Below are 25,342 nucleotides of genomic sequence, written 5' to 3' on the forward strand. Positions count from 1 at the left end.
CTTATTGCACTTGCTGCATCCCATGGACCCACCTACCAGGAATGTTTCATGTCTCCTTTAAGTGATAATCTTAATTTTTGTACCTTTGTAAGATGTTCCTGTCTTTTGTATATTGTCACTTGGAAGAAGTGCCAATTACTGAATCGCTCCTGTCTTCTGCCTTGTGGGGTGAGGAGGGACATTTTTTGGTGTAGTTTTTGGTTGGTCTTTCAAAAAATTGTATAGCATCTTGGCTTCCCTGGGTGGTAGGTAACTGCTGAGGGTCTCATGCAGCCTGGTAAGTGCTGTGCACAGCACCTGGCATGTCACTACAATGTTTAGGATGAAATCCAGAAGGTGACCTGCAACTTGGGATCAGCTGGTCCCTTTGCAAGCAGATGTCCCATATCCTGACTCTCATCCTTGCCTTTCACCACTACAAACTCTATTAGCCCTCAGCATTAATAGTGGCACTGACTAACACACCCAGCACTTGCTATCTCCCTTTCTTTAGTAGCTAGACTGACTTCTTGCTGCTCCCCAGGGCTGCACTGTGTCAGTGAGGTTGGACAGCTGGTTTTGGTGGCACGTTTCTGCAGATGCTAGGAGAAACAAAACTCGGAGCTGTGCTCTGCTGTCAAAAAGTTCTGGCTTTTGGCATGATTTGCCAGAGAGCCAGCAATGAAGAAAGGCTGGACTGTTTACGGCTGGATTCAATGACCTTACAGGTCTTTTCCAACCTAAATGATTCCATGATTCTATGACTGCAAAGATATCCCCCATCTAATCTGATGTGCTCTTCCAAGAAATTATTAAATACTCCACCCATTTCCCAGACCTGCCCCCCAAATCACTGCCATTCACTCTGGAGCTCTGTGGGCATGTTGGGTGGGATCTCCCACCTCCAGGCATAAGCTGCAGATAAATAAATCAAGCAGAAATATCCAGCTGGTGATGACAGACCCGTTTGAAATGGGGTGGGGGGAAAAGCAGTGCTTGCAAAATGGAAATGGATGGGATTGATGCAAGTAACTCCCACCAAAACAGCCTCCTCTATGTTTTTAGGACAGGTTTCAAATGCTGCTCTGATGTCTTCCTAGCAGGTCAGGCTTACCAAGTCCCAAAAAGCACCTCTCCCCTCTTTGATAATAACAGGAGAGCAGGATGGGAATCTTCACTGGAAATCCCTACGGATAGGGGAGACAAGGTATGCAAAGAGGAGAGGGTTGGCACCAAGGCTGCTGGTCCTCATCCAAAAGGTGCCAAGGAAAAAGGGGGTTTTGGGGCTGGCACAGGGTTTGGGTGCTGTTGCTGCATCCCCACAGCCTTTCTGGGCAGAGCTGTCCCATCCCCTGAGCTGTGCCGGGACTGTGAGTCTCTTCTCCCAAGTAACAAAATGAAATGACCTCAAGTTGTACCAGGGGAGGTTTAGATTGAATATTAGGAAAAATTTATTCACTGAAAGGGTTGTCCAACATTGGAATAGGTTGCTTAGGGCAGTGGTGGAGTCACCATCCCTGGAGGTATTTAAAGGACATGTAGATGCAGTACTTGGGGACATGGTATAGTGGTGAACTTGGCAGAGTTGGTTTTATGGTTGGACTCAATGATCTTAAAGGTCTTTTCCATCCAAAATAATTCTATGATTCTATGATAATCCCTGTTTTCTGAGTGCCCACGGGGTATGGGTGTACTGAAGGGCTTGGCTCCTGTCTGAGCTGCTGCGATGTGGCATGTGTTGACGCTGAGCAGATGCAGGCTTGAGACCAGGTGAGATCATGAAGCCTTTTGCTTAAACAGGGTCAAGAGACCGCTGAGAGCGCTGCCTCTTCCTATTAATGCCTTCTCCAGAGAAGGGTTAAAGTCACATTTGGATTTCTGACAGCGTTTGGGTGGAGGGTTTCAGTTTGGGCTGTCACAGATTTAAGAGTCTCCATAAGCAACGCAGCACAACACTTGAGATCCTTCCAGGTCCTTTTAACATCTAGCTGGGGTTTTTTCCCCATGGTTTTGGCTTTTTGCCTGTTTCTAGATGTCCTGCATATCATTACTGGTAAGAGGGAGCTGCTGTAAGCTCCCTGTCCAGTCATTAGGAGCAGTTAAAAGAGTTTTAAGGCAGGTGTTGAGCACTTCTAAGTGTCTGGGGAGAGCTTTGGACACTGTGAAAGCAAGGAAACATTGGAAACCCAAGTATTGAATTTCCCTTTCCAAACAACTGGCTGCAGCGTATCGCTGCCTGTCAAAGTCGAAGGCTTCTGCCTGCACAAGTCAGCATGTTTTTTACATTCCCAAGGGCATGAGTAGGGATCGCTCCAAATGCTTCCCCATTTCTCTCTGCAGGCAGAGCCAAGTAATAGACTGCTGTCACGTCAGGGTTTTCAATTTTTTATTTTTAAATTGAGGATTAATTCCTTCCCCTTGTTAATTTTCCCATTTCCAGGTTAGGGACTAATTCACATGGACAGAACACCCTGCTAGTAATGTATAACTAGAAAAAGATAAGCTCTCTTGCCTCCTTTGACTATAGGGACCTCTGGTCCTCTCCAACACCCTTTTCAGATTTTTTTTTTAAATTGGGCTAACAGTCCAAACCCTGGAGAAGAACCATCAAACCCAGGCACCTGTCAATAAACTGGAAAAAACTTATATTTCTTTTGCCTTCCCCACTATATGGCATGTAAAATGGGCTTGTGTTACACACAGGAGCTGGCTGTGATGATGGTGGGGGAGAAGGGATGGGTGAGCAAACCAGGGTGGCTGGCTGATGGCCAAAGCCCCAATAATTGCCTTGAAGTTCAGGTATCAACCAAACTCTCTCTGCCCTTGGTAGTGCAAGGGTTTCGCTCAAGCATAAGCCCTGCAAACAGCCAAGCAGCCCAAAAATGTTGGAGAAAACTGACATGAAACCTCTGCTTTTAATAAAGGATTTGAGGGCAAGCAATTCCTGTCAACCACTCGTTCTCCATCCTTTCCAATGCCTTCAGACTGAACAGAAGCAAAAAAAAAACCACAGAGGGGTTTTGCAACATCTCCAAAGGTGGTTTTCCTCCAGTGCCCTTTCCTGGCACACACAGAAAGCTGGGTTCAAAACCATGAGAAATAGGGTGATTTGGGGAAGAAGATCTGGACTGCTGAGGCCATTCATCCCTCCAGGCACACAATAGCCTGGGATGGGAGGAGTGAAACTGGGACTATTAAATTTCAGAAAACATTTTCTTTCAGCACAATTTGGCTTTTTTTTTTTTTTTTTTTTGTGTGATGATCTGAAAATTATAAATACACCCTCAAATACCTCAGAGTATGAGAATAAAGCTATAATTAACACACTGCGAAGTAGAAAAGAAAAAAGATGGATTTAAGTGTAGCAACGCTGCCAAAGTGTTTCTCCTTCCTCCTTGGAAAATATTGCTGAATTCAACACGTTCCTGTGAAACATCATCTTCAACAAAACATTTTTTTTTCCCCCTGAAGCTAGTGGAAAAGGGTTGCAGGAAAAAAACCTCCCAACCAGTACTGCATAAACCAGCTGTCTCTTTCCTGTGATGGGTTCAGGCTGCCCAGCTATATCCCATCACTAGCTCTCACTGCTTCCTGATGGAAATATGCTGATACATATTGGTTCTAAGTGTGTGTGTGGTGTTTGGTGAGTTTATTTGTTTGTTTGTTTTGGGGTTTTTAATTTTTTCTTTCTGTTGAAAGCTGAGTTTGGGTTTTGGAAGGAGTCCCACCTCAGGCTTTATCAGGTACATCAGGACTGCATGTGGTTTCCACACCCTTGTGTGGAGGAGAAGAGATGCTCCACGCAGTGTTAAGGACCACAGGTGTGTGTACAAGCCTGTTCTCCTGCCACACCACCTTGTGTCACATAGCAATTAATGAGAGGTTTCATCAGGGTGAGGGGATGTTGAATAGGGCTCGTACAAGCAGACAGGGGCAATCTGCAGTCTCTGAGATTTATATTTATGTGCTATTAGGGATGAGCTGAGCTGTGGTTTGCTTTGCCAGGACAGAGGTCCATACAGGTGGGGTACAATAAGGGATTTTGGGTGTCAGTGACCATTAAATGGTGATGAGGGAGCTCATCTCAGCCTCATTTCCCAAAGTCCCTTTGCAGCCCTTTTCCATCAAATGTGCAAGAACTGAGTAGGAGGATGATAAACCTCCAAAAACTTTTATTTCCACTCAGGACCCAACCAATCACCATGGACCAGCCCTTTGCCCACTGCTAGGGCTCCACCCTGATTCGGTCCCTGGTGCTGCACAGCCTGGCCAAGGAAATAAGGCAAACAAAAGTGCTATAGGCTGGTGCTGGGGTCTGATACCCATTGCACTAGATGCACAGGATGGTAGGATGTACCCCGGGCTGGATTTGAGCTGACTGCCTGTTATTTTTTACATCGTTCTTCCCATTTGCTAAATAAAATGAGAAAGCTGTTGGTGAAGGTGCTGAAAGTGACGCAGATTCCTTCCTGTCTGATAATTTTTTTCAAATTCTTTCTGCTTTCTCTTCCATCCTCCCCACCCCGATCTCTTCACCCTGTAGTTTGTTATCCTATAATGGGAGTGAGATGGCATGATATCTCCCTCTGTGCAAGACTGCTAGATTTTTATGCAGCTGAATATACCATGGGTTTGGTCTTGGTGGGTTTTTTTAATTTTTCTTATTTTCCAGGTGCATTGTCACCTCTTATTTCCTATTAGTAAGTCAGTTTAATAGGGGTATATTCACATATAATTCTCAAAGGGTTAGCATGTGGCTAATGGCCCTGGGCAATTAGTAGCTTGTTTGTAAATGCAGTCCTTTTCCATGTGCCACATGAAGCCAGAGCTGCTCCCACAATTTTTGCCTTTACTCCCTGTATGCTGTTGGGATGGATGCTAACGTCCCACCATGTTCTTGTCTCCATGGGGAATTCTAATGCATGTCCAGGGAAACAAGCTGCAGGCGCCTGGGCTATTAAAAGCCTGACGGGGTCTCTGCAGAATGTGGTGCTCAGAGAGGCATCTCGGAAGGTTTATGGGGTTTATCTGCCATCCCAGGGCAGGAGGAGGGGTTGTGGGGGCTCTAATCAGGGTGAAATGGCCGAGACGGTGCGGCTCCATCCTCATCTCAGCCGATTGCAACGGGCAGATCTTCTGCAGCTGCAAAATCTGTCAGTGAGTGAAGCCAGGGCTCTCCAGGTGCTGCCATCTCCCTCTCCACCACGGCGGGATTGAGATGTATAAATAGCCCCAACCTCCCTTCCCACTCCCTTGGCCTCCACACGCTCACATGCAGACCCTGAATGCCTTGACGAGCTGGCCAGGCTGCCTTTTCCCAGGGGAAAAATTCACATGCATCACAGGCAGCTTAACAGCATAAGACAGATTTTGTTTTCTTTTTGAAGGCAGCTACGCTCCCTGGGCTGCAGCCATCTGCTCAAGATACCTACCCCCACCACCAGCTCTGGGTCTGATCCTGTGTCCCTTACCAGTAGCCCAAACACTTCAAATATATTACTGCCATGAGGAAAGGAGGTGGGAATAAATTGTTCTGCTTTCTGGGTTTCTCTTTTCATAAAACCCGTAGCATCACCTGTCTCTCTGCAGGGTTTACCCAAGGGCTTTGCATCTCCAGGATGGGTCAGTGTTGAATGAGCCAACAGATCCCTTGAGTGTTTCTGGGTGAAATATTGGTGGATGGATAAATTTGCATGTACACATGCATAGTCAAATCCTGACTGATGTTAAAGGAGAATCTCCAGTGATAGAAATATCCAGTATCAGACCAGTAAATTTCTGTGTGACTCGATGTCACATACCAACCTGCAAAAATATATGAACTTGTCATTTATGGGCTTCACCTGGGAGTGAGAAGGAATTGGGAACATTTCTTTTAATGAAAAAAAGTCCAGGCTGCTTCAGATAATGTATAGAAAAAATAAATATAACTGTAAAACTGAGACCAAAAAAATAAATGAAAAATCCGTGGAAGTGAGAAAGTGGTGGTGAGGAGGATGTGAGGAGTTTCTCTGTGGGTTTCCGCCTTGTTCGGAGCCTGTGTGAACGAAGGGTGGAAACAACAAGCAGCTGAATGGGTTCAGCTATCCACAAGCTTGCATCATCTGTTGGCTTTCTAAAAAGAAATTTATACCTCCTCAATTTGAGACCACAGCCTGTAATGCCATCTTCCAGCCAAGTGTTTTGGGTGCTTTGTAAATAAGTTGTTAAACAATGTTTCCCATGGGCTTTTTTAGCTGAAGATCATCTTCATGGTGCAGGTAGGGTGACGAGGCCATGGCACTGCCGAGCTGCGTAGCTCTGGGCAGTACAACAGACCCAATTCTGTGGCAGGTCCCCAACATCATGGCACAAAGCCACAACATCCATTGAGGTAGCAGAGGTGAGTCAGACCAGTTGGGGCAGCTACTGATCTGCATATCAGCGCCAGGAGTTAATGAAGCACTGATTCCCCCACCCCTTGATCCCTGGCACAGAGTTTGGTTTCAGGACATGATGAAAGAAGCTGAGGAGGAGTGGATGCAGTGGCTATCAGAGCATCACTCAAGGCAGGGAGGTGTTCCTGGTGCTCACCCAGATGCACAAGGTGGATGGGGAGTCCATGACCACATGGTCCTACACCATCATGCCACGCTGCAGCATCTTTTGGGCCAGGCTTGGCCCCGGGAATGTCAGAGGACCAGGTAGCTCCTTTTTCCCACCCTTCAGGGAGCTTGCCCAAGACCTGTTGCTTGGGCAGGGATCTTGCCCACATCTCCACCAGATTCCATCTTGGTGTTCATGTGTTAGGCTTTAGACTTTTGTAGGCACTTTTGAGCTGGATTATCCTGGCTCAGCTATTAGCTGCTTTTGCAGCTTAGCTGAGGCCAGGGGGGTTGTAAAGCAACAAGGGCTGTCCAAGCTGGGAGCTTGGGTGGGTGGGCAGGCTGGTGAAGACAGACCTTACAAATGTGTATGGTCAACAGATGAGCTTTAGGAATTAACATGGAGAGGGAGAAGAAAGGCAAAGAAGGGAGGGAAATACCCTCTGCTCTGCTGAGAAATAACTCTGTTTAGATGCTTGCATTGAGACAAAGGTCTCTGATCTCAATCACATCTGGCCTCAACCAGTTAATGGGAGACTGCTCACAACTGGAGTAAGTTTGCTTTGCTGGCACAGATGTGATGCATTGCTCATCTCAGAGCTGCTGATCTGATGTTGCTCTGAGCTGTCATCATCTGCCACAGCAACAGCATTTAAATGAAAGGAAGAAGCAACAGGATAAGGAAAGAAGGATTTCTGGCTGGTAGGCAGCCTGACAGTGAGAAAGCAGTCCTCCAAAGCTCCAAATATCATCAGCTGAAGCTACTCATGCCACTGGGAGAAGCATGTCAATGAGCCTCACACAGTGGGGTGGAACCTCTCCTCCTGACCAGCAGGTTGGACATGGGAACATGTGTTTCCACTTTGGCCTCAGGTCTGGTGAGGACTGCATTGCTTCTGCAGCAAGGACACTGGGCTTCCCCCTCCCTCTTCAGCTGGAGGAGGGGAGTGTTTGCAGCAAAGGCCACTGAAGCTGATGAACCTGTTAGGTCCCTTTAGGTTAGACCATTCAAGATCTGCCTAACTGCTCTTCCTGCAAAATCAAAGTATCCTGATGAAGAAGGATAATACTGCTCTAGTATGAGGACCAAAACTCCAGCTCATTGAGCAGGAATAAGGTCTCTGCCTTGCCATTCCCAGAGCAATGTTGCCTTCCCACAGCCACCACTGGGGCAGGCAGTGGAGAATGTGGGTCATGGAGGATGCAATTAGCAGCTCTGGAGCTTGATAGACACGGTTTCCAACTTCATCATCTTTGCTGCAGAAATGTCCTCAAAGCTTAGCTAATGAAAATGTCAGCCCTGCCCTTGTTCTGGGGAGTGAAAACAAAAGCTAGGGTAGGTTATCTGGACTGGCTTTTAGTCAGGGATCGTTCTCCACTGTGGCAGATATTACTGCCCAGGCAAAAAAGCATATTAAATCCATTAATCACATTTTCTTGAAGCATTTTATGGGCAATGCTTGTCTTGGGAAATAGAAGGAAGATGCGCTAGCAGAGTAGTCATTAATAGACACTATAATGTGAGATCCTCTGTTATGTCGAATAGGGATGAACATCTGTGAGCCACATTCTGGTACATGGTGAGTTACCTGGAGTAAGGCTGCTCAGCTGGTGTCAGCAGGGTGACACTGGATTTACCTTGTGCATGCAAGATCAGCATGTGGACTTGGAGAGGCAGTCTCCACCAAGGTCCCTTGTGGCTAGATGAGATGAACAGAAGAGGGTAAACTTGAAAATAGACTAACTTGAAGATGAAATGTTCTGTTGTGCACTGTTATTTGTTTGCCAAGGCTTTCTGGAATCTACCAGTACCATGCTTGGCAAGGACTAGCTCTTTGTTGTGCAAGCTGGTTTGGTTATGCCAGCTGAATGGTTTGATGACTGCTAATAGGCATAGATTTGCTGAAGTATTCCCTTAAGTCTTTGCTTTGCTGTTAAAATCCTCATCAGTAATTGGATTAGTTGTAGGGAATGAACAATTACAATACAAGATAGTGAATTATGTTAAGATAAATTGATGGATTTTATATAATCATATGGTCTTGCTCACATCTTGATAGTATTTTTCCTATGGAAGGAAATGCATCATTGCGCCAGTAGGTATGAGACAAAATACTAAACCCTACTTGTTTTAATTGACTAGTGCCTAAAAATAAGGCAAATTAACTCTGTGTACCAAAACAAAATGGGTTAGGCTTCTGCTTTAGGCAATGTTGCCTCTACATTGCCCTTGCATACTTTCCTGCCCAGAGATCAGAGATGAAGTTTGCACTTTCTGGACCATAGTGAAGTGTATGACCAAGTTTCTCACCAAAGACTGTCTTGGTGTGAGAGGTTTGAATTCTTGGTGTGAGAGTGTTTGAATTCAAGTCAAACACTCTGACAAGATGATCTGCCCACTCTGTGCTCTCTAGTTCATTGTGGCTGTGGTATAAAAGGTCCTGCAAATGTTAGGCTAAATCAGACCTCCCAAGACAGAGCAAAAGGCTGGAAATCCTTGGCTAAGGTTGCACTAGGCATCAAGAGACAAGAGAATCATAGAATCATTTGGTTGGAAAAGACCTTTGAGATCATTGAGTCCAACTGCACCTGTCCACTACTAAACCAGATCTCTGAGCACCTCATCTACCCATCTGTTAAATCCCTCCAGGGATGGGGACTCCACCACTGCCCTGGCCAACCTGTTCCAGTGCCTGAGAACCCGTTCAGTGAAGAAATTTTTCCTGATATCCAATCTGATTTTTCCGGATATCCAATCTGAACCTCCTCTGGCACAACTTGAGGCCATTTCCTCTTGTCCTGTCACTGGATACCTGGGAGAAAAGACAGACACCTGCCTCACTACACCCTCCTTCAGGGAGTTGTAGACACTGAGACAGTGTCCACTCAGTCTCCTTTTTTCTAGGCACAACCCCAGTTCCCTCAGCCACAAGGGAACTCAGCACACTTGTGCTCCAGACCCTTCCCCAGCTCTGTTGCCCTTCTCTGGACACACTCCAGCACCTCCATGTCCTTCTTGGACTCAGGGGCCCGACACTGAACCCAGCACTCCAGCTGCAGCCTCACCAGTGCCAGGTACAGGGGAAGGATGACTTTCCTGGTCCTACTGGCCACACTAGTGTTGATCAAGGCCAGGATGCCCTGCTCCTTCTTGGCCACCTGGGCATTCTGCAGGCTCAGTTTCAGCCACTGTCAACCAATAACCCCAGGTCCTTTTCCACCGGGCAGCTCTCCCCCCACTCCTCCCCAAGCCTGTGGCGCTGCCGGGGGTTGTTGTGACCCAGGTGCAGGACCCGCACTTGGCCTTGTTGAACCTCACACAGTTGCTTGCAGCCCATTGACCCAACCCATCCAGGCCCCTTTGCAGATTCTTCCTACCCTCCAGCAGATCAACACTTCCACCCAGCTTAATGTCATCTGCAAACTGACTGCGGGTGCACTTGATCCCCTTGTCTAGATCATTGATAAAGATGTTAAACAGGACTGGCCCCAGTATTGATCCCTGGGGATACCACTGTTGAGCAGCCTCCAGCTGGATTTAACTCCATTCCTCACCACTCTTTGGGCCAGGCCCTCCAGCCAGTTTTTAAGACAGCAGAGAGTATGCCTGTCCTCAGAGAGAGACAGAGAGGATGATAGATTGGCTTTTTCAACTTTACTTATGTGCTACAAAATCTGTCCTGGTAAATGTGAGGGAATAACACTAAATTTATTGTCTTATATGTCCTCCTAAGCCAGTTTTGTCTGAAATACAACTGAACTGCTACCTGGTGTCACAGGCTGGTGTGTTTGGGTATGCAGAGGGATTAACACCTTGTCTTCAGGTGCCATGAAGACTTGGAGGTGTAAAATGTCTCACCTGTGACTTGCCTTATCTGTTTTCCGTTGGGAGGACTCATGGTCCTTAGAAGTTGAGCAATTCACCATGAGTCGCTCAGCAAGTACCCAGCAAACACAACAGATAGGAGGTATCTCCTCATAAAGGCTGTTCAGCCTGGAGAAGAGAAGGCTCTGGGGAGATCTTACAGCAGCCTCCCAGTACCTGACGGAGCTACAAGGAAGCTGGGGAAGGACTTTTCATAAGAGCAGTTAATGACAAAACAAGGGGAAATGGGTTTAAGCCGAAAGAGGGGAGGTTTAGATTAGATATTAGGAAGAAGTTCTTCACTGTGAGGGTGGTCAGACACTGGAACAGGTTGCCCAAGGAAGTTGTGGCTGCTCCTCCCTGGAAGTGTTGAAGGCCAGGTTGGATGAGGCTTTGAGCAACCTGGTCTAGTGGAAGGTGTCCCTGGTGCTGGCAGGGGGGGTGGAACCGGATGAGCTTCAAGGTCCCTTCCAACACAAACCATTCTATGATTCTATGATAATTGTGGTGTTGCTCGGCTTGAGCAATGGGCTAGGGCAGCACAGGATCCCCATTCCATTACTCAGCCTTTACGTGTAGGTGGGGTACAGAGAATTGTGTCCAAGCCAATGGCACCATATATGACCTGCAGGACTAGAGGACAGGGTACATGGATCTCTCATGGGTCTGGATTTGCAGCTCCATCCTTGGGCAACAGTGGGTCTGATCCCATCTCCTCTGGTTTTATTTAATGGGGTAGCCAAATCATGCTGTTATCTGAAAAAGCATCACTAGTTCTGCTGCTGGTGGCTCACGCATTTGTTAGCTGCTGGCCCTCTCAGAGGGGTGCTATGGAGGATTAGTCTGTATTTAAGAGATCCTGTATGTAATTACATATGCACAGTTTTGCAAACCATTTTTTTTCTGTTAGGTCCTCTTGTGTTTTTTCTCCTGTTGACCTCTGGCTTTCTTTGTGCATCTCCCATTTCCATATGGATGTGAGCAGGAAGCACCTGGGGCTCCCTGAGCTGCTGTGATGGACCAGCAGAAGGGAGATGTGAGCAGAAGGGATCTGGTTGAAGAAGGCATCATGGGCACATCTACCTGTGTCTTGGAATGACACTCAGTGTCCCTTGGTGCTGTTGTTGCAGGATTAAAAAATAAGATAAGTCTCCAGGAAGATGAGATGTTAAAAAAAAATGTGTAAAAGGGAAGGTGTCCTGTCCTGGGGCTGATCCTCAGCAAAGAAGCATCTCTCTGATAGCCTTACTGGAGTCTCATCCTTCACCTCTGAGCTCCTTCTCTCCCTAGTATAAAAGCCAAAAGTTTTGTTGTAAACTCTCTGGGAATGTAGGAAATAACGTGCCAGACTGGGCCAAGAGCCCATCCAAGCATGGATCTTGAGGGAGGTGCAAGCCAGTGCCAGATGTTTTGCAAAAATGCTCCATTACAGATATCCTTCACACCTAATTTCTTCCTCATTCCCATCAGTTTCATGGCTGGTCTCATAGCAGTCCATGTTCTCTTCCTTCATTCAGCTCACAAGGATGGGCTTCTGAAGGGTCTCACCAAAGACACACAGTCTTAATCCCAGCTCTCAGAGCTGGAAGGTGTCTTATTCACGTCCCAGAGTCAGCCAGAGACAGTTTCTTAGAGCAGAGATTATTTCCTTGCCTATGAGACATATTTAGACAGGCAAAGAAATACTTTGAATTGCATGGAAAGTCAGGAAGTTTTGAAAACTTCTGTGAGCTCATAACCCATGAAAACATATTTTAGAAAAGAGATTTTTTTTTTTTTTCACTTTTCTAGAATGTGGAGGCTTTTTCATGGAATCATAGGATGGTTTGGGTTAGAAGGGACCTTTTAAGGTCATCTAGTCCAACCCCCTCCTCCAGTGAGAAGGGACATCTTCAACCAGATCAGGTTGCTCAGAGCTCCGTCCAACCTGACCTGGAATATCTCCAGGGTTGGGGCATCTGCCACCTCTTTGGGCAACCTGGGCCAGTGTCTCACCACATTCAGCATAAAAATTTTTTTCCTTCTATCCAGTCTGAATCTCCCCTCTTTTAGTTTAAAACCATCACCCCTTGTCCTATCACTACAGACCATATTAAAATTTTTGTTCATTTTCTCTTTGAGACAGACAAATTAAAACAAGCTGAAGCAGTTTTCATCAGTATATACTTCATTTTGAAGCCAAAAATCACTTTGAACCCAAATCCATGTTTTGGTTCCAGTGTTTTTCAAAGGAGAATATCTATTAGTCAAAATCAACATTTTTCCATGTAATCAACATAACTGACCTGTTCTGTCTTTTTTAAGCCTTTTGGCAGAGAAGAGACACAGTTGTTTGCTCAGTTCTTACCCTGGATGGACAACCGCCAGGCTGATGTGCCTCAGCCACTGCTGGTCCCCATGACAGCCACGTTCTTCTCTTCCAGGTGCTCCTTTTCAAAGGTCTCAGCATCCCCATGCTACCTCCTGCCGGCACTTCCACCTGGGTCCCCAACCTCAGCTCTCCACCGACTTCACCCTGCCTCACGCAGTGCAGCCCCAGCCGGGGCTGACCCCACACATGACCCCTGCGCACCAGCACAGTGGTCCCCTGCACCAGCCCCTGGCACCGGTGCCAGCCCTGCCCTTCCAGGACATGGCCGGACCTTCCTTCCTACCTCAGGCGCTTCACCAGCAATACCTCCTCCAGCAGCAGCTCCTCGAGGCACAGCACCGCCGGCTCATGCCCCATCCCAGGTAAGGGAGTCTTCTAGAAGGATGCTGAGATGCTGCATCAGCTCTGTGTGCTAGTAACATTGGGTTTTCCTCACAAATTCATCTGTGTACCCTTAAAATGCATCCACCAGAAGGGAAGCTGCAGAGCAGGTTGCATCTGCAGGTGTACCTTTCTCATGAGGATCCATACTCTGCTCATTTAGTATGTCCCAAGGTCACCTATCATTGTCACTTGTAGGAGAATCATGGTGGCAACACCTTGGTGTTGCAGTGAACCTGTCCTCCATGGCGGAGAGAGCAATAATCTGATGCACAAGTTACCTCCTCATAGCTGCTGTCTCAAAACCATGTAGGAGATTGTATCCACCTGTCTCGTCAGGTTTTGCACATGGAGAGCTTGCTGGATAGACATCCTGCATCTATGAGGGAACAATGTCATTGACCTGAACCACATTCAATCACAGAAAGCAGCCTAAATTCAGACTGAGCTGATGACCACAGAGAGAATTACTGTAACTCAGCAGAGGTGGAAATGGATGCCTGACCTTGTCCTGATTGTGTTTCCTGAGAGAGGGGTTTAGATAGCATGTAGGAGAGGAGGTTTTGTTTGGGTTTTTTTGAAACATATGGAAGCTATTTGTGAGCTGTACCCATGGAACAAGAATCAGAGGATGAGTCTTTGCAATAATGCTTCATTTGGAAAGAATGATGCAGACGGAAAACACTTTCTTCCCATACCCTTTCTGTCTGAAAATTGTGTGTTCTTCTCATCCTTACTTAGTTTTGCATAAGCTGGATTTTAGGTGGATTTAATGATTAGTTAATAATTGGGTAGCAAATATGTGTGAGGCTGAGGCACTGATGATACAAGTGTTTATCTCTTAGTCATAAGCTGAATTCAAATAAAAGAACAGAGCATATTTCCATACAGAGGCTGCCTCAGTAAATCATAGAACCACAGAATGGTTTGGGTTGGAAAGAACCTTCAAGCTCATCCAGTTCCAACCCCCCTGCCACCAGCAGGGACACCTTTCACTAGACCAGGTTGCTCAAAGCCTCATCCAACCTGGCCGAGAACACTTCCAGGGAGGGGACATCCACAGCTTCTCTGGCCAACCTGGGACACTGGCTCACCACCCTCACACCCAAGAATTTCTTCCTCACATCTCAGCTCCATCTCCCCTCTGCCATTTTCAAGCCATCACCCCTTGTTCTGTCACTCCCTGCCCTTGGCCAAAGTCCCTCCCCACCTTCCTGGAACCCCTTCAGGTACTGGGAGGCCACTAGAAGGTCTCCCTGGAGCCTTCTCTTCTCCAGGCTGAACAGCCCCAACTCTCTCAGCCTGTCCTCACAGCAGAGCTGCTCCAGCCCTTGCATCATTCTCGTGGCCCACACAACAATGCTGTCAGTGTTCCACTTGCATGCGGGTTGTGGTGTGGAAAAGAACAGGAACCCCTTGTCTGGTCCCACAGCCTGTTTCTGAAAGCACAGCTGCATCTCAGGAGGGTGTCAGAAACCTAACAGGTGTGGGGCATGAGGTCCCAGTAATGGGATTCTGGGTTGTGCCTTTAAAAGTGAAGCATCTGAGGTGTGGCTGTGTAAAAAGTTCTTTATCTAGCAGTTCCCTGCTACATTTGCTGTACCGTTTTCCCATAGGTTTACTTGGTGATGGCTCCACTGGCAAGCAGGGACTTGGCAGGGATTGAGGAGTATAAGTCTGTAGTGGAAATCCTGCTTGTGCATCCACCTTGTCTCTCTCCAAATGTGGATCAAGCAGCACACACTCTTCCCCTGAGTAGGTCAAATGGGCAATAATCAAGAGAAGGGACTCAAATCCCTAGAAAAAACGTGTTATATTTTTTACCACTTTCCTTTCCCTGCCTGCAAAGGCAGCAGAACTGAGGGAGAAGGAGCTGGATGCCAGCCTGGCTTGTCCATCATTCAGAGAAATGTTGGCAAAGACCAGTGAGAGTAAATTCTGCTTTCAGTTACTCCTGAGTAATCCTGTTATGAATGAGGTTCCCCAGGACTTTATGGACTGCATGGGGAGACGAGACAACCTGCAGCTTCTTTATGATGATGGATAATGTCTGAACCAGGGACACATTTTATCTTGTGTGTTGCTTATGGGGCTGACAGTGGAGAAAAAGAAAATAGTGCAAATAGCACAAAACTTCCAAGGAAGAAGTTGCTTGGTTTAGAATCATAGAATCATAAAATCATTTGTGTTGGGAGGGACCTTAAAGCTCATCCAGTTCCAACCCCCCTGCCAGCAGCAGGGACACCTTCCACTAGACCAGGTTGCTCAAAGCCTCATCCAGCCTGGCCTTCAACACTTCCAGGGAGGAGCAGCCACAGCTTCTCTGGCCAACCTGTTCCAGTGTCTCACCACCCTCACAGAGAAGAACTTCTTCCTCATATCTAATCTAAACCTCCCCTCTTTCAGTTTAAACCCATTTCCCCTTGTTTTGTCATTAACTGCCCTTATGAAAAGTCCCTCCCCAGCTTTCTTGTAGCCCCTTCAGGTACTGGGAGGCCACTATAAGATCTCCCCAGAGCCTTCTCTTCTCCAGGCTGAACAGCCCCAACTCTCTCAGCCTGTCCTCATAGGAGAGGTAGAAAAAGAGGTTTCCTCTTTTTCTCTTAATGTTGTCACCAAATAATATCTCATGTAAAGTGAGTATATGTGGATACCACAGCGGGTGAGAGTGGAGGTCTGTGTTATATGTCTGTGGTGACCACAAGTAAATGACATAGCTCTGGGTTCCTTTTCTCATCATCCTTGACACTTGCCTGGACTCTTTTCTCTAGGACACATGTTCACCAGCCCAACCATTTGGACTTTCCCCTGGTTTACTGACATGGTCTCAGAGCATGAACCATGTATACCAGTGGCCCCTTGCATGACTAACTCACTTGTTGGTCTCCTCCCCACAGGCGGGCTCAAGAGCGCATGTCTGTTCAGCCTCACCGTCTACACCCCAGCTTTGACTTCAACCACCAACTGCAAACTCCACAACCCATGGGGCCCCAGCCAAGGTATTTAGCCGAAGGCACAGACTGGTGAGTCTTCTACATTTCACTTGTGTGTTGCATGAGGTGTTTAAAAAGTCCTGGGGAGGCTGAAAGTGTTGGTGAATGTCATCACAGATCAATGCTTTAATGAAAGCTAATGGCTCAACAGTTACCATGTGGGCAGTGTGCAATGGGAAAACTCATCACTGGAAGGGCCATGAGTGCACACTAAAGCTTTTATGCAAGTGTATGATAACATTGAGGCATCAGTATTGCCCATAACTCTCCATCCATGGATGTAGAGGGTAGTCAAGCATTAATCTTCCTCCAGGTGTTTCTCCTGCTGCAGGCCACAACCAGGGTCTTTTTCCTGTAGACCATCTCTACCAGAACTAGATCTGCTGTCCACCAGGCACTCAAAAAACAGTGGCCACAACTTTTTCTGTGGTCTCAATTAGGGAGCACGGGGCTGCCCTGCCCCGCAGGATAGTGTGAATCAATTAATAGTTGTTAATAGTTCTACTGTAGTATTTGACACCCTGGAAAATCTGAGCAAAGAATTGATCCTTTTGTTTTCAGAGCAGGTTTTGAGCTCTTGCACAGTTAATAAGGTACTACTTTGAAGAACAAGAAAATAAAAACATACCTCTGAGTAGCTGCTTGTTAGCTGAGCAAAGTCCGTTCTGTGCGCTGAATGGAAAAAATAGCATGTGAACATGTAATTAGAGACAATCGCAATGTGTATGCACAAGGGGACCAAAATAAAATGTCACAGGAAATCTTAATTATGGCATTTCCAAACAACTGAGCGCTTCGCTCTGCAAATGGAGAGTCCTTTTAACACAGGGGGGGTTTCCCCCCCTCCAGGGTAATAATATGCAACCTAAAATATGGCCAGATCCTTTTGCCATTTTCTTCTCAGGTGTTCCCATTACTGGCACCACTGTGAGATGAATTTGGCCAGGATGACATTGTTCAGATCAGTTTGCAAAGCGATTCACGTACCATCTGGGTAGAGCCTTTCTGCCTCTCTTTCGGCACAGAGTGTTTAATTATAATCATTAGAAGGATCTGATAAAGCATTGCTTTACGTTCCCCTCCTCCTCCCTCCTTTTCCCCTCTGTGTTGTTCCATTGCCTTATAAAACCTAAGGAGTGGGGATGACAGAAATCATATACTGTGTATATATATTTGGGTGACTCACTTCCCCTTGGGGCACATGTACAGTTTTGCCCAGTGACAGATATAAAGACTTTCCTCTAGTGTGTAAACCACTACGTGCGCAGCAGCGGTGTCACTCAGAGGCAGTAGATGGTAGATCCTGTCATGGGAAATGAGGATGGAAGGAAGATCTGAAGGTGATCAGTCATCTTGGACAGCCCAACCTTGATCAAAATATTCTGGTGAAGAAGAAATAAACTCCCGTTTGGTTCCTTAAATCATCTTTTGCATACACATTTAGTGATGATCATCCAACTCATTATCTCTGGAGCCTTATTCTTCACCTTTTGGTTGTTGTCATCCGAGGTACTGTAGGCATCACAGCTCTTGAACCTCGTGTCTGAGCATCAACACGCTGTACAATCGTCCACATAGCACAAGCTTGAAGGTGATCGTTGGTTTTTGTTTTCTTCAGCTAATATTCTCTGCTTATTTACCCCTAAATGCAGGGAAAACACCGTTCCATGCAGTGTTCTGCTTTGGGCCCTTCTGTAGACCCACAGCATCGCTTCAGGAGCCTCAACACCTGATTTTAAAGTTGTAAATGCACTGGTGCACAAACAGTTCAGCAGTCCTGTTATTGCAATTACTTGTTAATTACAAGTTAACAATGGTCATTCATCTTTTGAGAGATCTCTTCGGTCCTTGATCTCAAAGCACTCTGTGGATTATTGCATCTATTTTGTAGAGGGGGAATATAGGAAGGCAAAGAGAAGACAGTCAAGGTCACACATCAGGCTAATGACAGGGTATGGGAATGGACCCAAAGCCTTCTGATTTCCAGTCGAACCTTCCATCCACCTGGGAACAGTCTTCAGCAACTGGAGAAATATCCAAAATTGGAGAAGTATCCAAAATTGGAGAAATACCCAGTCCTGCTAATTCTCACCGTGATTTGTTTCCTGCCAGTCACCTGCTGTGTTTTGTCATCTGTTATATTTGGTTTGTCTAGGACATGACTAGCACAGGGCCAGTAAAGATATTCCCTGTCTTTGCTTCAGCTTGGTGCGGGGTGGTATCTTGTTATTGGGTTCTAAAGCGTTGGAGCTGCTACCTGGTACATAAGATGCTCTGTGTAAAGAATTTCTACATTTACTGTCCCCTCACGTCCATTATCTGCTGTTGGGCAAAAACATTTTCACAGCTGCTGGAGGACATGTCTGGGTTGCTCCTAACAAGCCGTGGCACTTGCTGACACTGTCCCCCGTGGAGGGGAGGAGAAGTTCGAGGCTGAAAGGGGAGGCCACCCCTGTGTTCTAATTAAATGAGCTTTGGCAAATGTGAAGACAATGGTTTTAGGACACCGGCTTTTGTAATGAAGATAAAGTGAATGACATTCAAAGCACTCATTTGCTGAGACACTCTTTGGCTGGAGAGACAAGGGATCAACAAATTAGATTATAGATAGAGATGCTGCGTTAGATCTCCCCCTGTCCCCTCCCCCTGGGATAGGGTTTGCAGTTTGTCTCTACATGCTTGGATTGGGCAGAGCTGAGGCGTTTGCTGGGACCTTGGCCTTGTCAGGTCCTGCCTGGCATGTACCTGGGTTGTTTCTCTGAAGGGACAAAGTGCCCAAACCCACCAGGCTGAGCCCCAGCCTTGGTGAAGATCCTACTTTACTTGTCCAGGCCAGGCTGTGTGTAGGCAAGTGGGACCATTGGTAATGTCCTTCTTCATTGGCATTGGCCCGCTGGTCATGTGACACCATTTCCTACAGCAGTCTCATCCAGAAATTTCTTAAAACCTTTATATTTTCTGCACAAACAGCAGTTCTGGAGTTCCCTGAAGCTGGGTTTGGGTGAGCTGCAGTCTCCCATCTCCCTAGGTCTTCCTGTGGCCTGCGCTGGGAGGCCTCCAAGGGGAGCATAAGCATGCCAAAAAGCCCCCAGACAGTGCCTAGTTAGCTCCTAACAACTACCCAGAATGGCTCATCAGTGTGTGCCCCAAGGCATTTAGTTCTATTCTTGCAAAATATTCAGGGCATAATATAATTGTTTGCAGCAAAGGCAGCACAGGGAGGATCTGGACTGGCCAGGTTGAGTTACTGACCCTGAGGATTGATCAGAGTCACCAGCATGCTTTTGCTCTGAAATTAGGAGGCTGCTGTGCAGATCTTGACCCTAGCTCACACAAATACTAAATGGTATAAAAACAACCCCTCACTCTTTCATGCTGGCCTGCTGGGTGATTGCCCAAATGGAAGGAAACTCCCATCCAAGCAGTGGCATCATCCCAGGTTGAGGCACGCACAGCAGTCGAAGTTTCCTCATGAGCATGACCTGACTTCTTGTTGGCCACACAATAAAATTGTGCAATCAAAACTGTATCTTCATCCTCATGCCCACAGGGACCTCAGTGTCGATGCAGGACTGACTCACGCCCAGTTCCAGGTCCGGCCGGTCCCTCAGCCCTATCAGCATTACTTGGCTACACCTCGGATGCACCATTTCCCCAGAAGCACATCCTCGACACAGATGGTAAGTGAAATGCTTTTACCGAGAAATGTTTTATGCATTGTCTGCCAGAAGGCAGTCAAAATAAAGGCTGCTATCTTTCTATCACCTGTCTTCTGTGAATCCCACTTATCTCCGGCCGTGGGAGGGAGTGTCTGAAAGGATAATGTTGCATCATTGCACTGTGGATTAGAGAAAGGAAAGAAAAGCTCAGCTGCTCTGGAAAGGTTCAGTCCATCACATGCAGCTGGTCTGAAAAACCTGGGCAGGATGTGAGAGACTCAGCAGTTATTACTAAGAATATTAATATTGGAACAAATTGTGGACTTTTTGCATGCAAAAGGATTGGCAGTGGATAACTCCATTCCCTGGGCTCAGCCCTGAGGACCATCCCTCCTCATGTCACTGCTCTCTATATCAGCCTTGATGCCTCCTGTAAAAGTTTTGCATGACCTCTTGCACAGGTGGAGATGGGATTTGATGAGAAGATGAACTGACTGGGGTAATTTCCTGCCTCTGCTAGCAAGGTGCTGTATTTGGAGCTGAGCCATGCCAAACACTGCTAATCCTTAAATCACCCTCAGAAATCCCACGAGGGTGTTTTTTCCTCATGCCCATAGTCAGACCCTGACACTGCATACTACAGAGAGGCTTAAAAAATCAAAGTTTGGATGAAGAGAAATCCACCCATTTGAAACAAAATAAAATTTCTCTTTTTAAGCTAATCCCTGTTGAGAGTTTGGAACTACAACATTATAGTTACAACAGGAATTATTATAACAGTTTATTCAGAAGACATACATGTTCTTACTTATAATTTAGAATAGAATCATAGAATCCCAGACTGGTTTGGGTTGGAAGGGATCTTAAAACTCATCCAGTTCCAACCCCCCTGCCAGCAGCAGGGACACCTTCCACTAGACCAGGTTGCTCAAAGCCTCATCCAGCCTGGATTTATAGGAGATCTATGTAATAAAACCTCATTTTTTGGTTATTAAAAGGCTTCTGTTGGTGAAGGTGTTAGTCTGGTCTTCCATTTTGAATTTTTAAAGCAGTAAATTTAAATCGGGATACATGAGGGATTTCTATGTGCAAGTACAGGTGGCTTTATTTTTCTCCCTCACTTCTCACAGGTTGTTCACGAAATCAGAAATTACCCTTATCCTCAGCTTCAGTTGCTTGCTCTTCAGGGACTGAACCCAAGCAGGCACACATCCGCTGTGCGCGAGAGCTATGAAGTATGTATCTCGGGGACTAAAACTATTATTAAATTTTTAAGAGCTAGGAAGTTGTGCAAGCTCTGGCATAAACGTGCACAACTGTTTTGTGGTCATGACCATTGCATTGAGTCTTGTATCAATTTTAATAATAACTGGGAGGCAAAGGGGCTGAGTGGGTTTGGAAAAGATGGTTTACTGCAGGGTGCCTGGGTCTGGCTTGGGTTGACTCTGGTTCACTTCATGTGCACAAAGTGCTCCAGTTCTACTGGGTTTTAGAATCATAGAATTGTTTGGTTGGAAAAGACCTTTGAGGTCATCGAGTCCAACCGTACCTGTCCACTACTAAACCAGATCTCTGAGCACCTCATCTACCCGTCTTTTAAATCCCTCCAGTGATGGGGACTTCACCACCTCCCTGGGCAGCCAGTTCCAGTGCCTGAGAACCCTTTCAGTGAAAAATTTTTCCTGACATCCAATCTGAACCTCCCTTGGTGCAACTTGAGGCCATTTTTTCCACCCTAATTTCCAGAATATTGGATGTCCAGCTCTCTACCTGGAACCCTTAGTTGTTGGTCAAAGAACCAAAGCTCAGATCCATCATTAAAGCACAACCGAAAGGGGTTTGATGGACATTTCCACTGAAGAAAGTGCAGGAGGGAGCCTTGGTCCCCAGCAGGTGTGGGGAGGTGGTAGGACCTCATGCCTCAGGAACAATGCTGATGTTGTTTTGTTGCTGTTCCTGTGCCACAGGAGCTGCTGCAGCTGGAGGACAGGCTGGGCAGCGTGAGCCGGGGTGCCGTCCAGAACACCATTGAGAGGTTCACCTTCCCCCACAAGTACAAGAAGGTGAGTGCCACAAAACCACAGCACAGTTGCCTGCCCCTCTCAGTTGGCCAAGGGTTGTGGTCATGGAGCGGACAGAAGGAAGGACTTGGTGGGTTGCTATTCTTAGTGTTGGCAAACCGTCACCCTCAATCAAAATATTCCCTGAAACGGGGGAGGACTGTAAAATCCAGAATTGGTGCTTTAATATCTTGTGGGGCTCCTGGGCTGAAGCAGTTGTGTAGCTCAGCTGGCTGTTTCTCACTTCTAGGCTAGGAAGCTGCGGGCCAAATTTTCAAAAGGGTCTCAACCTTCTCCCACCCAGCGGGTGCAATTTACCCCCAGTCTGCACCTGGTAAGAAAGTGCACAAACCAAGAGGGCTTCGTGCATGCAAACCCACCCCGTTCTGCATGCAAGCGGCACTGCCCACACGCCCTGCCGTGAGGACACTTGGCTGCATGGCGTGGAGGAGCCTGTCCTCCCCTCGTTTTGCTAAAGGTGTCTCCTCTGTTGGAGCTGATCTCCTGCCCATAAGGAAATGAGTGCCATGATTTTGGGTTGTGCTAAATAGAAAATGGGAAAAGTACTTTTTTGTGTAGTAATTTCACACGTTGGTCATTCCAGGCTGGGCAGTAACAAGTAGGCATGTTGCATTGCCCAGCCTGGAAATGAGTCAACTCCTGCTGTGCTTATCTCTGACTGCATCTCCAGTGGACCCAGAAAAATGATATTGATAGGAGTGGATATGTGGGGGGAAGAGAAAAGGGGAGAGCTGTCAGGCTAAGCAGTGCCCCATGGTGCAGCGTGAGGCTGGCTGGTGACCAAGCTGACATGGAGCACAATGGTTGCCCTTCTTGGCAGTGGTGGCCCCACATGCTTTGGCATCTCCATGAGAAGCCTCCAGCAAAGGACACCATGAGGCCATCTCCACTTGCCAGGAGGATGGAGGACGTGGTGGGGGCTGTGTTAAAGCAGCAAAGGACAGGCTGCTCCTTGAGGCGCTGCCACCAGCCCCACTACCACCAGCCCCAGGAGGAGACATGCTGACTAGCAGCATGTTGGTGGCATCCTCCCCTCACTGGCTGTTTTGGCTGAGCTGACCATCCCAAGCTGAAGGATCTGGCTGATAGATGAAGCTTTTATTTTTTGTCTTTGTGTAACTACCCAGGCTTGGGCAAGCATTAAAAAGTCAAGTTCTAAGCAAATTATGTCTTTAACCTTGCTGCAGAGAAGACCGCAGGAGGGCAAAGCTGAGCAAGAGGATGGAGAGGAGTCAGACACTGATGAGAAATGCACAATCTGTCTGTCCATGCTTGAAGATGGAGAAGATGTCAGGTATAATCCTTCCATCTGCTCCTCTGCCTCTCAATGCCATCTGAGTTGTGTTTATTGGGATTAATGCTGCTGTACACTGGTGCGGTCATTCCTGGTTTTGCCCTGACAACCTCACTTGGGCTGTTGCAGGGTCTGGGAAACCAAATGCCATTTAGATGGATGTTGGTATGGGCTGTAGGTAGGAAGAGTTCTGCAGGAGTGACGAGGTTGTATAGTACCCCTTGCGTTCGGAGCACTTACTCCAAGGCTGTGCCATTGGATGGCAACAGGCCAGGTGGCAGGTGGCAGAGGAGGGTTGGGTCCCAGGTTTCATACAGTCATCTGGAGCTCAGCGACATCAATGCCTGAGCTTGACAGATGCCTGAAGTTCAATAAAAGGGAGTGTGAGTGTGAAGTCCAGGGGAGTTTGCCTTGTAGCTGGGATGGAGTTGCTTTATTGTAGAGCAGGTGAGATTACTCAGCCCTCACAATCACCAGGAGTCATCCTGAGCCAACAACAAAACCCCAGTTATATGACAAAGAGGTCCCCAGGCTCTTGGCTAGGTCACATCTCTGCTTGGGGCAGTGGATGGGGACAAGCCATTGCAAGAAGCTGAGATACCTGGCTGAAGGAGCTGCAGGTGGGCAGTGTAGCTGCAATACCTGGTCCTGCTCCTCAGTCTTTAGTTGACTTAAGCCATCAAGAATAACTGATCCTCTTGCTGTGGGTACTTGTGTTTTGGGGTTCCTCCAGCTCATGAGGGTCAGTGAAGACAAAAATAAAAACATTGGTATGTTATCAACATTTCTCCCACACCAAATCCCATACTGAAACCAAAACACAGCACTACTCTAGTTACTAAAAAGAAATCCAGCTCTTTCTCAGCTAAAAACCAGGGCAAAAGCAAACACATTCCCTGGAGCACATCAGACACCTACATAGGAGCAGTGAGGACCCACCTGACTGCTAACAAGTCACAACAATGAAGAACTAAGTGGCTTTGGAGTATAACCTGATACTCCTGAAAGGTTAAAAAGCAGCAACCAGGGTATTTAATAATTGGAACAATTAACTTCAGGAGGGTATGGGGCTTTTCTAAGAGGATTTTAACCAATAAGGACACCATCTCTGACCTGACATTTCTGGGGGAGGCTGTGGGACTTGGACAGCACTGGTGTTATTACATTGGTGCTTCCCCATGTTTGAAGCAGTCACGGCTACTGCTTTCTGGTTCTTCTTGGTCACCTAGACCTCCTCCATCCTAACAGGGTGATACTTCTCTCTCTGCAGGCGGTTGCCCTGTATGCACCTCTTCCACCAAGTGTGCGTGGACCAGTGGCTGGCCACCAGTAAGAAGTGCCCAATCTGCAGGGTGGACATTGAAACACAGCTTGGCTCGGACAGCTGAAATGACTGGCTGGACACACCATTTTCCTTACCAGGTCGTATGGCCATAAACCCTTGCAGCAAAATTTTTGCCTTCTGAGCCATTTGATCGTGAGAGAAAAAAGCCTGCAGGCATGTTAATGAGGAGGAGGAGGAGGAGGAGGAGGAGGTGGAGGAGGTGGTGGTGATATAATATCTAGCAGTAGGAGATATTGCACATACGCAGGAGACAGGCCCAGTGAAAGGGAGCTGGCATTCCCGGAGCTCAGAGACCCCGTGCTGCAGAAGATTTAGTGTTGAACATGAAGGAACTAGTTGTGGTAGTCTGGCCTGTCAATCCTGCGTTTCATGGGGATTGTATATATATACCTCTCAAATACGTAGAAACATGTTAGGGGTCCTTTAGCTATTTCTATGGATGGCAGCTGGAGCATGTTAGCTTAAGAAATGTTGTGTTTGATGCCCTACTCATCTTGTGGTGGACATGTTGCTGTTACCTAATTTGCACCAAATATTTTTTCATAGATTCCTTATTTTGGTGCCTGATTAATAAATACATTGCAGAAGGGGAATAAAGAGGTCAAGCTTTCCCACCTTTGGTGGGGAAAGAGGCGAAAAAGCAAAATCCTGTTTACAGTCAGAAGGGTTGCGCTCTTTGCCTCAGCCGCGTGTGCTTCCTTTCCTTGCGTTTACAGTGTGTTGCAAATTTAGAGAAGCTTAAAAAAAAATATAATAAAAATTGGGGATAAAATGAATGAAGAAGTAGAGA

At 46.9% G+C, this 25,342-nt stretch overlaps 1 protein-coding gene across 1 annotated transcript; it reads left to right on the forward strand.

Moving 5' to 3' along the window:
- Window positions 1-12,851: 12,851 nt before the first annotated feature.
- On the forward strand, window positions 12,852-25,342 carry ARK2C (arkadia (RNF111) C-terminal like ring finger ubiquitin ligase 2C; the record flags this gene model as incomplete). The annotated part of the gene is made up of 7 exons (XM_010171592.2): window positions 12,852-13,161; window positions 16,078-16,203; window positions 19,724-19,853; window positions 20,963-21,067; window positions 21,800-21,895; window positions 23,101-23,207; window positions 24,478-25,342. Coding segments are annotated over 7 exons (992 nt in total), but the record flags the coding sequence as incomplete, so codon positions are not given.

Source organism: Antrostomus carolinensis, unplaced genomic scaffold (genome assembly GCF_000700745.2).
Source record: "Antrostomus carolinensis isolate BGI_N321 unplaced genomic scaffold, ASM70074v2 scaffold7037, whole genome shotgun sequence".
NCBI classification, from domain to species: Eukaryota; Metazoa; Chordata; class Aves; order Caprimulgiformes; family Caprimulgidae; genus Antrostomus; species Antrostomus carolinensis.